The sequence below is a fragment of the Dermacentor andersoni genome, chromosome 8 (assembly GCF_023375885.2).
Source record: "Dermacentor andersoni chromosome 8, qqDerAnde1_hic_scaffold, whole genome shotgun sequence".
Taxonomy (NCBI): Eukaryota; Metazoa; Arthropoda; class Arachnida; order Ixodida; family Ixodidae; genus Dermacentor; species Dermacentor andersoni.
Window position 1 is genome coordinate 73,413,181 of NC_092821.1, and position 13,256 is coordinate 73,426,436.

The following is a 13,256-nucleotide window of genomic DNA, read 5'->3' on the forward strand; positions in this document are numbered from 1 at the left end:
GCTGCACGTTGGAAGCGTCGCACAGGTGAGCCGACGTTTGCAATGCTGCGTGAAGCAAGAATGAAGGTGCTAAGCGCTTTCCATTGCTTTTTTTTGCCGTCCATAATCAGTAGTGGGTGCTATCTACCCACTTGTTTGACGTTACGGCTTGCGGTGCACAGGCTTACGCTATCGGTTTGCTGTCAGCCATAGAGTTTCTTGCTAAAATTACCAGAGGGAACTCTGGCGTTATGATGGTCTAACAGGCACGAGGGTAGTGTGTAGTAAATGGATTTGTCTTCGTGCCATTGGCTTCAGACGCTTTTTTTTATGGCTTTAGTTAAAACGCTATATCTGCTTTTATTACACGAGATTTCCTGGCAGTCATATTTTTCCAAACGCAAGAAGGCAATGAGGCTATGTTATGCGCTTAATCATTGCACATTTGGCGTTCAATTTTTTTGTTGAAGATGATCATTTTGCAAAATCAAGTAGTCGCTCGAAGTCAGCTAGGAGGAGAAGACAAGGCAAATCCACGTACTGCCGAGCATCGCTGGAGCGTCGTGCTCGCAGCTCGAAACTTGTAGACACGCACGCCAGATTCCCCTCTTGTAGTTCTTGTACGAAACATTATGCGGTCGACCAAGGCCTCCGAGATCGCGCTGCGCGCGCAATCTCAGAGGCCACGGTGGTAACGAAAGACGAGGGCGAAAATAATGAAGCAGTAACGGAAGAGCAAAGTAATTAGTCGTTGCGTGCTCTCTTCTTCCCGCACAGATCCGAGGGACTTCGCTCGTGGAATGCGTGCGGCGACTGATTTATTGCTGGCGTGCAAGGATGAAATCGTTTCGTTGAACCTCAGTCCACTAGTCCTCAGGGTGAGTGTCTCGCGGGCGTCTTGAAAGCGCGCGCAAAAAAGTGAAAGAGACGTCGGAATTAGCCTTCACTAAGATTTTCGGAATGGTAGCAGTACAACAGCGGAAAGTTAAGCGATCAATCACGGCAGCCTTGAAGGGCTTCCGCGCTCGGCTTATCGATTGTTCCTTCGACTCGCAACCTATTAGTCTGCCGAAGAAGGTATTGCTACATGGTGCCTGCCTATAGTATGAGTGTAAGTCCTCTTGCATTCATAAGCACAGTACTTACTCCATATGTCCCGCGAAAAAAAGAAAATTCGGCGCATAATTAAGGATATCTTCTTGCGTACACGTGATATGCGGGATTTTCCGCCGTTGCCGTGGTCGTGCCCGCTAACGGTTAACATTTAATAAATGGCTGGTGCCCGAGTGGCAGCGCGTGATGAAACCAATCTAATAGTAGTTTTTGGGAACACTGGTCTTGTATTGTTTCCTCTCTAGGACTTATTGACTCATGCACTTTTCTGATCACGTAGCGTAGTCAATATTTCAGTGCAGTTATCATTTCCGTACAGCTAGCTTATTCTGCAAACCACTGCCATTTCTTTTCTCGTGTAGTCTTTTCTCTATCGGACCATTTGATTCATGGCTTTACGTACGCGCACTATTGCCCGAATACTTCACACACCTCCCCACCACCTTTAATTTCTCCAATGGCTGTAGCACGCCACATGATGGCGCTGTTGCATTCGTTCGTAAACCCTATATTGATTAAGTTGTGGTGTTATGTACTGAATCATCTCCTAAGAGCAAGCCACAACTGAACTGCATGCCGCAAGAAATACATAATTATTTCCCACCATTTGCAGTCCGTACTCATGCATGCGAGCTGCCATGAGCGAAGAATGACAAAACTGTTATTCACTTGTTTCGTGACAGAGTCGGCTCTACTCACCTCCTCTTTTCACCTCCTCTCTACCCTCATATGTACCTCCCATCTGGACGCTAGTACAGATGTAAGTGCTGCATACTCTGCAATGCTTTCGTGGGGGGCTCACGAATGATTGAAGCAGTTCAGAAGGTGTCGTGGTGACGCCCAGGGAGCTCCAGTAGGTATTGTGGTGATGCGATGGAAACGTCCAAACGAGTTTTTCACGTCGCCTTTCCTTTCTGCCGCGTTCCTGATGAATATACAAATCGTGGACAACAACCCGATGCGGTGTGCCAGAGAGCAGCAGCCGCAGCAGTGGATGAAATCGAATGAAGAGGCAAATAAAGTTTTGTTTTAGTAAAGAAAAAACACTTTGTATAAGCCCATTCACTGGTACTTTCATTCAGTGCCTGGTAGCATCCAGTGTCCCAAGTCGGCAGTAAACAGCCAGAAACTGGCAAACCGCAAAGCGCGTGGAAGAGTCAAAGAACGAAAAAGAAAAGAGAAAGCAGCGCGGACGACGCGGAAACAAAGCGGCAGCACCTTCCCTTCCCCGTATCCATCTTGCATCCCGCACCGCAGAGCAGCGGGCAGGCGTCCTTCGCGACGGGCTATCGCCGAAGACGTCAAAGGAGCCCCAGACTAGGAGCCCTTTCCCAATTTCCCCTTCCCTATCAATAAACATGTTTTCATCATCATCATCATCATCATCATCATCACCAAGTGGCGGCACCGCTTAGAGGTTAAAGGGCAGCGTATTTAGGTACTTCTTGTTTCTGAAGTCATGCCCTTTACGCGATTACACAACACCAATAACAAGTACTGAGGGATCCTTTCAAAGCTGCAAAGCCGAGAAGCGGCTATTAAAGATCATTGTTAGTTACAGTTTCAAGAATTATTTAGACCTCTTAGCGCGCACCCGAGCCACCGTAAACAAGAGTTATTTGAATCCGACCCCAACCAGAACGCAGCAAACACCTGCTGTTAATAGAACCTGCAGCTTCATGCTGAACATCTGATGAACACCCTTACCTACGGAGCCACTATGCTGTTAATGCCATATATTCCCGCGTCGCTGTCGGTGCCGAAGCACGCTATCCGAAGGCGCCAAACTCTAGAGTGTGCGCAGGATACTTTTAGTCAATAATTTCCTGTGCCAGTTGGGTTGGGAATCCGACTTAACGAAATGAAATTGAAAAGGGTCCCGATACGTGGGTATCTCACCTCCTTCCTCCTACAAATGACCTCTCTCGCTGCTTAAGCTACAGGCCAGCGCTCTTTGATAATAAAACCTATTCATGCATCCATTGCCTTATTTTTCACAATTGACAATCTCCTATCTCTTTCTATTGATTTTAACCTACCTAATTCCAACTTTTATAATACTTTTTTTAGGGTTATTTATTAAATTTTTATGAGCCACCCAGTTCTTGGCTAATCACCCACAGTGAGGGAAATGTCACTATCTCACAAGGAGAATCATCATCCTCTTCTTGAAGACATGAAAAATGAGCCTAGATCTGCTCTTTGAGGACCGCCACTAGTTCTTAAGGACATTACAGATATTCAACTATTGCTTCTGTGCTCAGTGATTCACGAAAATACATTGTGCGCGTGTTGTAAACCGTACCCGGCCAGCTGCACCAAGTGCACAACAGTTTTATTCCACGATAATTGGCAGGCTCACGCGGCGTCGCACTAAGAGCCCACAAAATTCGCAGTCTACAGCTCTCAGGTGAGTTTTAACAAACTTACATCGCTAGCTTGCCAGCGCCTCTCTGCGCGCAACACAAAGCATGTTCTTCTATTATTATCTAGGTAGTGTGGCAGACATGGCGGCTCTTTATTGTTGTATGAACTACGCAGTGTTCCATTGCAGCGTAAGCTATTATGGCTCATTCCAATTGCCGTTTCGGTTGGCGACGTTGTCCGCCGCCGTCGCCGCCGGCGTCCGTCGCAGCTATTTCCTACCCACTACAGGGGGTTTGCCAAGAAATGGGTTGATCGTCTTGCGGAAGAAAAAGAAAGATTAAGGAGGTGTACGAATGATACTATAATGAATAACATGTACGGCATAAAGGGGACGTCAATAAATAACAACCATCATCATCATCACCATTATTAGCATCGTATCGCCCACTTGTCACGCGATGTGAGATGCGCGCCGCGTAGTGTCGATAGGTGCACACTTTGCATTGCTGTTGCATATTATTACGCCAGGTGGAATGCCATGTAACAATTGCATGGGTGGCGGCACAAGGTATAGTTTGTGTTTCTTATCAAGCATGTGGCTCCTACTCACTATAAGGGATTGGTCAAGGAATGAATGGTGAAGAAATGAATGGTCTTCAGGATGAAAAAGAAGAGGAAGGTGATGTATACGAAAATAATAGAATGAAAAACATGTATGGCATACCTGATTACATCAAGTAGGCTAGGTGACCATCTGTCACCGTCACACTTCAAAGGGGATGCCAAAAAAATTCGCAGTTCCGCCCGAAAGGCGGAGCACCGATTGCGATAGCAAATTAGTTGATAGCTGTACGAAGTAAGGATAGTAGTTTTATCGGCCGTGTGACTTGTAAATGTTCGCTTACTAACTAAATTAACAATGATAGAATGTGTAAGCGTGACTCAACGAAGACGCAGAAAGAAACAGACACACAGAGACAGCGCTGTCTTTGTGTGTCTGCTTCCTTCTACGTCCTTGTTCAGTCGCGCGCCCACATTCTGTCATGGACTCAAACGAACTCGCCCGTCAACGTGTTCTAACTAAATTAACCAACACGGTGTCACGCGCGCACTGGTAAACATGAAAACATCTCGTTCAATGAGCGCGGAAACTCACTGTGAAAATTCTGGAGTGAGGAATCGCGGCAGCAGCAAGCGAATTGACCTTCATGCATGTCTCGCTTCAGCGCGAACGATATGTCGAAGGCACGGCGCATACGAATCTACCGGCACTACGCACACTTTGCAAACATCCCAGATCGCTTTGAAGATGAGACCTGCACGGGCGCGCACTTTAGCGACGTAGCAGACCGCTTTCAAGACATACGAGCGCCGGCAACGCGTCCCTACGGCGTCGGCAAAAGCGTCTCCTAGGTATTCTTGATTGTGGCGCAAAATAGATTTCGTGAAAAGGGACAGAAAAAAAGAAGACAGTGATGCTGTCTTCTTCAAAACATTCAGATGACAAAGTCTCGATGCAAAGATGAACCCACCATGTGATGTAGGAGATTATGTAGCACGCCAGCCAAGGAGCCTGCCACAGCTTATAACAGCTGCGCTACTAAGAAGACAGCTTCACTGTCTTCTTTTTCTGTGCCTTTTCACGAAATGTATTTCGCGCCACAATCAAGTATACCTAGGATGTCTAGGCACCAACTTGCCCAAGAAGAAGTCCTTTTTGGCCAAAGCGTCTACTATGGTGTCCGCGATTCGTGCGGCCAATGCCATAGTAGACGCCGCGGTTGTCTCCGCTCTGTACGGAGCGGCGGGCGAGGAGGACATCGAGGCACCGTAGCAACCGCTGGAGAAGAACACCCCTCCTCCCTCGCTTGACCCCCCTATTTCGCGCGCCACAGAAGACGGCACACACACACGGGCCGCGTTCCTAGCTTGCGCACGCGAGATTGAACAGCGTTCGCCGGCTCACCCTCACGCGCTGTCACTCATACGGAACCTCACGGCGACGGGAGAAATGCGCCTGGAGTGTCCATATAATTGCTATCGCAATAAAATAATATTTCAGTACTCCTCTGCACGCAGTGTTCGAAAGAAAACCTCATTACGAATGTATTTCCGCTGTTTTTAGTGTCACACAGATATGCGTGCTGTGAACCACTACCTTGGCGACCAAGACAGTTAAGGCTGAAGCTGTTTTTCCAAGTATTCAACAATAAAGCTGGAATTAATAAAGGAACATACATAAAACAAACATTTCACGCTTCCTAAGCAGATCCCCATGTCCTAAATATAGAAATATACCGGTCCTGGATGCGCCTGTTCGCTGACGCTTTTTTTCCGAAGACCATCGCGGAATGGAACGATCTGCCTGAAGAGAAAGTTTGGTCTGAAAATGATTACTTGTTTACATCCATCATTTTTCCCCCTGCTGAAAGGGCTACAGCCAATGTGGGGTAATTCTTCAATAACAGAAATGAAATCCTGCAAACAAATCGATGTATGGTTTCAAGTATATACGAACGGGTGAATGTCTTATTTTCCCTTTATTCGGTTTCAAGTATAGCGCCCTTTGTAAATACACTAGGGTGTAGATGGTGTCCAAATGCACACCCCAGAGACGGCTCTCTCTCGGTAACCGAAGCTAATCTCGAAGGAAATACGTTTGATAACTGCATGCGTCAGAAGCTAATTTAGGGTCGAAAACACGCGGCACACGGCGTGATTTTTTTGCAGCAGCGTTTACTTAAATCGGATATATATATGCCTGTGTGTGTGTATGTGTCATGCAGGAACATCGGCGGATTTGTGTCATGCTCCGGATGTGCTACGCTTTCACCACCTACAGCGGCGGTGTATGTAGGCAGCACTGCTTTAGTTAAATCTTGGCTTTGACCGCATATCTTGACACTGTACGATGCATTTCAGGCTGGAACCGAATTTCAAAGGGCCTTCTTGTTTTGTTTGGAGAGATTGTTGCACACTGCGCAGATCATCAATCCGGTACGTACTCGAGGGCACACTAGCTATTATCGCGCACTTTGCGCTTAGCCGAACTTTGCGCCGATAACTTGCCAGAGTACTCATTTAAGAACCATCTGTGTACGAGCTTTTTTTCTGGTATAAAATATTTTAATAGGTATACAAAAGTAAATGAAGATGCATTTAAAAAAGGTTCTCACAGTTTTTATTGCGTAATATTTTTGCTTTAAGCAAAGGTCCCGTACCCTCTAAGCCAGAGAAGAAAAGAAACATTCTGAGGCCTCAGAGCGCCCTAAATAATATAATGTAATAGCTCTTCGACAACCAGCTTTGGTTTCGTTTCTACAGTGCTGTGACGTCATGATGCCTTATGTGGAGTGGGGTTCTCCTCCGTGCTCTTGGGACAAAGGAACGACAACACAGCAGTGCAAAACAATCACAAGGGCATTTATTGCACCTTTCATAGATCAATGCCTGCTAGCCGAGTTGCTATCCCCAAAACATGCCGATGGGCGCGCGACAAATCTAGGAAGTCGGACTCACCGCGACCGGATAGCGAGCAAATATGTTCGCCCCATGTTGGATCCCAACGCCTGGTCGTTCGCGCGTACGGTCACGCGAACGGTGGCGCGTTCGAAGGCGGCCACGCGAGACGGTCTCGCAGAAGCATGGATCGGCGCACCCGCGGCACGGCACGTCCGCACTGCTTGCTGTCCCGAACCAAAGAGGAAGCGCCTTGTCTTTCGGCGCCCAAGTAACCCCGCCTGTCAGCGGCGTTAGCAGCGCAACACTCGCGCCATCTCTCGTACTGCGCCTCAACCACTCCGACCGCCGCGGGCGCCAGGCCACGCGAGCCGTGCGGGAAAACAACATATAAGGGGACGCGTGAGAGTCGCGCATCCCCACAATGGTTACGTGGAAACAGGACACAGCGACGTTTTGACACTCGCGCCGGCTCGCTCGGTGAACTGCTACGCTGCTAAATTGGCCCTCACGAGTACCCGCACACGGGGCAACCGAGCGAGCCGTAGAGACTGTAAAAACGTTACAGTGTCCTGCTCCCACGTTACCGTACACTGTCATGACTTCTCAACGCAGTATCATACTAGGAAGCGAAACCCAAACTGGCGGTAAAGCTATCATAATAAATCATTTGCTGTTCTCTGAGTCTTGTCACTGTTATTTTTTTCTGGGGACTAGAAACTGAGGAATTTCACTCAATGCTAAAGAAATGAATACTTCGAAAAATGATGTTAGTACTCCTTAATGTGTTACGCAGTTGCCAAGAGGGCGGGTAGTCCAGTCTAAAAACTCTGGGCTGTTGGTTTCGCCTCATTGGTGAGCACTGACGTTGAAGCCGTGCTTCCGTCATTGTAACAAAATTATTGTAGTGTTTTCGCGGGGGGAAAACCGCAGCCGAAGGAAGAGACGTAAGCAGAACCAAACATGGTTTATTCCATGACGGCTCGTAGTGGAATGCCGGCCCGGTGGCCACATGACTGGGCTAATATAGCAAGCTGTGGTGATAGTCGCGCCGCCGCTATAGCTCCAGCGGCAATGATAACACAACACTCCTCCGTCTTTGTTTTAGAGGGTGCACTTGTAGCCTTGTACAGTAGTTAAAGAACGGGCTTAGTATCGCTCGGGTGGACGGCGTTGTCTTGAAGGGTAGCGCCTTTGCGGAGCTGATGTCTCTGATGGAAGAGCGGGAGCTGGAGGGACGGACTCCCCGGGTACCGGCTCTTCTGACGTTCGCTGGTCACCAGTCTGGCCTTGAGGGAAGACCAGGAACCCCTTTGAGAAGTCGGAGTCGGATGCCCTTGGTGTCACCATAGGGCCGGCGCCAGCCAGCAGCTGGTCGAGATGTCAACGCCAGATGAACTTGCCTCGGTGTGTGGTTACCATGACTTTGTACGAGACTGGTCCAGTCTTCTTCAGAACGGTCCCACGAACCCACTTCGTTGAGTCTCTGTGATTGCGAACTAGAACACTGTCATTAACACAAAACAGTCTCTGTTGGACCTGCGCTGCTGCATTTGGGTGAATTGACTGTGCATCACCTTCCCATCCACTGTAGGCTTCATTGCATCCAGCCTGGTGCGCAATCTTCTACCCATCAACAGGTCAGCTGGAGCTTCTCCAGTCGTAGGGTGAGGTGCATTTCGGTACGCCAATAAGAAGTTGTGAAGTGTTTCTTCGAGAGACTTACCGGGAGATGACTTGCGTAGAGCAGACTTCAACGTTTGCACGAAACGCTCCGCCAGACCATTTGTGCTTGGGTGATAAGGGGCGCTCACGACATGTCTGGCCCTGACGTTCCGCATAAGCGCCTTGAACTCTTCGGACACCAGTTGTGGTCCATTGTAGGACACCACCGTCTCCGGCACTTCGAATCTGCAGAAAAGTTCACGCAAGCAGGCAACAGTACGCTCGGACGTTGTGCTTCGCATAACCAACACTTCCGGCCACTTTGAGTATCTACAACCACTAAAAACATAGTTCCTCGGAAAGGTCCCGCGAAGTCCAAGTGAATTCGCCTCCACGGTGCGGTCGGTCATGACCAGGGATGCAGAGGTGCCTTAAATGGATCATTCCGTTGTTCCTGGCAGGCTTGGCAACTTCGTACCTTTGTCTCTAAGTCTGCATCAACTGACGGCCACCACACGTAGCTGCGAGCCAGCTCCTTGCTCCGAACAATGCCAGGATGACCTAGGTGCAGTTCGTCGAGCATGGATTCTCTAAGAGGGGACGGAATAACAACCCTCAGGCCATACATGAGGCACCCTTGATGCAGGCTGATCTGCAAACATCTGTCGAAAAATGGTTTTAAGCTCGCATCTCGCAAATGCAATGGCCAGCCTATGCTTGCAAGCTGGAGCACTTTACTGAGCACCGGATCACGTGCTGTAGCGAGCGCAATATGTTTAGCGGACACCGGCATAGAGTCCAGACGCAAAGCATAAAACGATTCCTCGCCTTCGGAAGTGCCGTCTTCAGGACCCTGGAGCGGGAACCTTGACAAAAAATGTGCTTCTGCATTGTCACTGGACTTTTTGTACACGAGCCAGTACTTGTAAGCCGACAACGTGTTAGCCCATCGCTGTAAGCGTGCCGCTGCAATTGGTGGAATGCCTGTTTTTTGCCCCGAAATTGTTTGCAATGGCTTGTGATCCGTAATCAACGTGAAACATCTGCCATAGATCTAGAAATGAAACTTTTTTACGGCAAAGATAATGGCCAGCGCTTCTTTTTCTAGCTGACTGTACTTCTTTTCGGCCTCAGTTAATGTGCGCCACGCATAAAACACAGGCCGAGAGCTTCCATCTTTAGTTACATGAGAAAGTACTGCGCCCACGCCGTATTGGGAAGCGTCACATGCTACTTGCAAAGGTTTATCTGGGTCGTAATGCGCCAGGATCGAGGATGACGCCAACGCTTTCTTGATTTCCTCGATCGCCCTTTGACACGATTCATCTCAGAGCCATGGCTGATCGCGACGCAGCAGTTTGTAAAGTGGACTCGCCAGAGTAGACGATCGAGGAACAACCTTCCCGTAGTAATTTACAATGCCCAGAAACGATTGTAGTTGCTGCTTGCCTGTGGGTGCGGACGCTTTCATCAGCGCTTCTATCTTGTCTGGCGTTGTGCCGACACCTGCTGCCCTGATAACATGACCCAGATACTGTAGTTCCGTTTGGAAAAATGAACACTTTTCTTTCTTTACTCGAATGCCGCGCTCAGTCAACCGCTTCAGAACCGCTTCGAGATTTGCAAAATGCTCGTCTGACGTCTTGCCGGTGATGAGAAACGCCATCCAAATAGCAGCTGACGCCTTTCAGGTCTTTCAACATTTTGCCCATAATTCTTTGGAAAATAGAAGGTGCCGAAGAAACCCCGAACGGCAGCCTGTTTACGGAAAAAAGTCCTTTATGAGTATTTAGTGTCAAATACTTTCTTGACGACTGACATTACTACCTGCTCATAGGCTCGATTTAGGTCAATTTTAGAAAATTCTTGGCCCCCTACGAGCGCTGTGAACAACTCGTCGATTCTCGGGAGTGGATAGCGATCAGTTTCAAGACAAGGGTTTAGGGTGGTCTTAGAATCGCCGCATAGTCTTATGCCACCGTCCTTCTTTACTACTGGAACAACCGGCGTGGCGTAGTCACTTGTCCCGACTCGCGAAATGACTCCCATGTCTTCCAACTTTTTAAGCTCAGCCTCGACTGCTGGTTGCAAAGCAAAGGGAACACTTCTTGCCTTCATAAATTTTGGCACGCTACCTTCTTTCAGGTACAATGTCGCTCTTTCTTCTGTAATTGTCCCCAGTTCGTCCTGAAACAGTCTGGTACCTGTCTAGAAGAGCGCGCAGTCTGGAACAGGCAGAATCGTCCCACCTGGGAATAGCGTTGAACTTGAAAATACGGCTCCAGCCGAGTCGGATGGCTTGCAACCATTGTTGACCTAGCATTTACAATCAAACGGACAGCCCTTTTCTGTAATCTAGAAAGCCTCAGAATGTTGGAAATTGTGGTGGTTCCCCAGACAAGGTAGCAATAGCACAGTTTTTGAAGGAAAAGTGAATTATACAACCACAGTTTTACATTCTCAGGCAAAAGAAAACGTGCGCGATAATATACCAAACATGCGAGAAAGGCTGGAACAAACAGAAGCAGACTGCAAATCCCAGGACATGTTTTCATTAATGAGTGCACTAAGACATTTCACAGCAGCAACCACCTCAGTTTTTGATGTACTAAGAAAAAGCGCTAAATCAAAGTTGACTTTCTTGTTTTTAGCTCTAAATAAAACCGTTTTTGTTTTAGACGTACTTATATTTAGCGAGTTGTTCAAACTCTAGGTATGCAGTTTCTCGAGCACATTACTTGCTCGGGTTTGAATTTCCAATAAATCTGATAAACCTTAATGGCGAACTGCACCTCCGCCGCGGGTCGACCCAGCATTGCACTACCTTCGGGATCGGCTCGCGTATGGGGAGTGCTTAATACCCGCTTCACTTCCTCCGCGGGTCGGCCCGGTATTGCACTATATATATATCTTCAGGATTTCTTTTTCTATAAGCGGCATCGATAGTGGGGAAAGTAGCCCTTAACAGCTGCGCTGTAAAAACGAAACAAACCGTGAGATAGTCGAAGCATATCTTATGTATAAAGATTCCGCCTCATAAGTCAAACGTTCATCGCCTTGCATCAAAAAGAAGCAGAATTTTTTTGAGTGGCATAATTTCCCGATGGACCTTGCATATCAGGCACGCATCACGTGGCTCTGTGTATCTCTATAGTATTGTCAGTGCAATAAAACATTCGGCTGTGATTCAGCGCTTGTGTTGTATGAATCCTTATCTGTCGTCCGTTTGCCACTGTCCGTTTACGAAGACGTTAAGCTATCGAATCGCCTAGCTTGCTCTTCTGATCAAGCGTGTTACCATGTTACTGCTTGTGTTTCACGGAGAGGTGGAACCAGTCAACTTGCCATAACGCAGCTTTTATACCGTCATCCCCACCACTTATCTACATCAGTGCATTTGTGTAGTAAATAAACTTTTCTTATCTCATTTTAGATCTTTAACACTCCTAATGCATTTTCTTCATTTCACCTTTAAGGTACTGATGGAAGAAATACGGCTGAATGTGACCAACCTGCTACATTCTGCGAATGTGAGAAACGGCATTCTTTACCTACTGTGGCTTTCTGGGCGAATTCACTGCGCGCAAGGAAAGCCCGTTGAATTGCATCCGCGAATTCCAGCTAACTATAGATTAAGCATGAGAAATTGTGTACCAGGGATACCTTGCCTGACAACATTTGCAGTAACTCTCCCTTGCCCCCGCCCACCCCGAAAAAAATTTCTGGCTATGCCACCGATGTCCTACGGTTTTTCTACTTGAAATGAAACACGCCATGACCGATACACAGCATCATGCATCGCTTCCAATTCTAGCTCGGCTTAGTTGCATATATTGGCTTTCTAACTTCATGGGCATCTTTTTTTCTCGTTTCAGACCTGCGCTTTGAAGCACATACCGCGTGAAGAAAAATACGCTCTGGCAATTTTGGCATATTTTGCAGATTTCGTTTCTGGATAAAATGAGAGGCCCGTTGCAAATAAACAAATAATGCCTCCTTTCCTCATTTATATCGCGAAACTTCTTCAAATACAAATGTCAACAATCCACCTGTGTCGCCCTATATTTTACTTTATTTCTGCTGTCACGCATTCCTATAGTAAGACAATATTTCGGTACGCCGAGCATATTTCACATGCATCCGCAGTTGGCTAAACAGCGTTCCTCTGCTTTGTAGCAGTTTTTACTGCGAAAGCGTTGCATGCGCCGTGATGTGGAAAATGCGGCTAGCGTTCGGCGTTAAGAGGAAGCTTTAGCTCTGGCCCGACTCCACTGCCGCCTATTCAAATACACGTAAAGCACAGAAACGGATAACCAATGGACCGATTTTAGTGAAATTTGTTGCAATTGTGAGCGAAAGCTAAATTCTAGTGACTGTTGGAAGTGGAATTTCGATTCAGGGCCTGAATTTCTTAAAAAAAGAATTTTGTCAAATTCGTAAACTTGCGAAAAGAGAAGCACGAAGTTTACAGTTTCGTAGCTCTGCACCTAGAAAACATCGCAGTTCCGTCAATTGCATTCATTAGAGCATGTAACGCGGACAAAATTGATACAATATATCTTATGTGAATGTGTCACCTTCTTTACAAGGGTTTTGAAAAAGTTGTGCGCACAAATTAGTGGTCGGTTTCAATTGAATTTATAACATATCAATTTTGTCCGCTTTAGATGTAC

The 13,256-nt window shown here is 47.3% G+C and overlaps 1 protein-coding gene across 1 annotated transcript; it reads left to right on the plus strand.

Moving 5' to 3' along the window:
- Positions 1–760: 760 nt before the first annotated feature.
- LOC129386819 (uncharacterized) lies at positions 761–12,603 on the plus strand. The gene is made up of 5 exons (XM_055075069.2): positions 761–857; positions 6,246–6,308; positions 6,382–6,456; positions 12,060–12,113; positions 12,459–12,603. The coding sequence occupies exons 1-5, from the start codon at positions 780–782 to the stop codon at positions 12,540–12,542; spliced, it is 354 nt and encodes a 117-aa protein (XP_054931044.1). The 5' UTR covers positions 761–779; the 3' UTR covers positions 12,543–12,603.
- Positions 12,604–13,256: the final 653 nt, after the last annotated feature.

Excerpts from the sequence above, each read along its gene's own strand:
- LOC129386819 (XM_055075069.2), top strand. The coding sequence starts at position 780 with ATGCGTGCGGCGACTGATTTATTGCTGGCGTGCAAGGATGAAATCGTT. Across the intron at positions 858-6,245 it reads TCAGTCCACTAGTCCTCAGG|GAACATCGGCGGATTTGTGT; the intron begins GTGAGTGTCTCG and ends TGTGTCATGCAG. Across the intron at positions 6,309-6,381 it reads TCACCACCTACAGCGGCGGT|GCTGGAACCGAATTTCAAAG; the intron begins GTATGTAGGCAG and ends GATGCATTTCAG.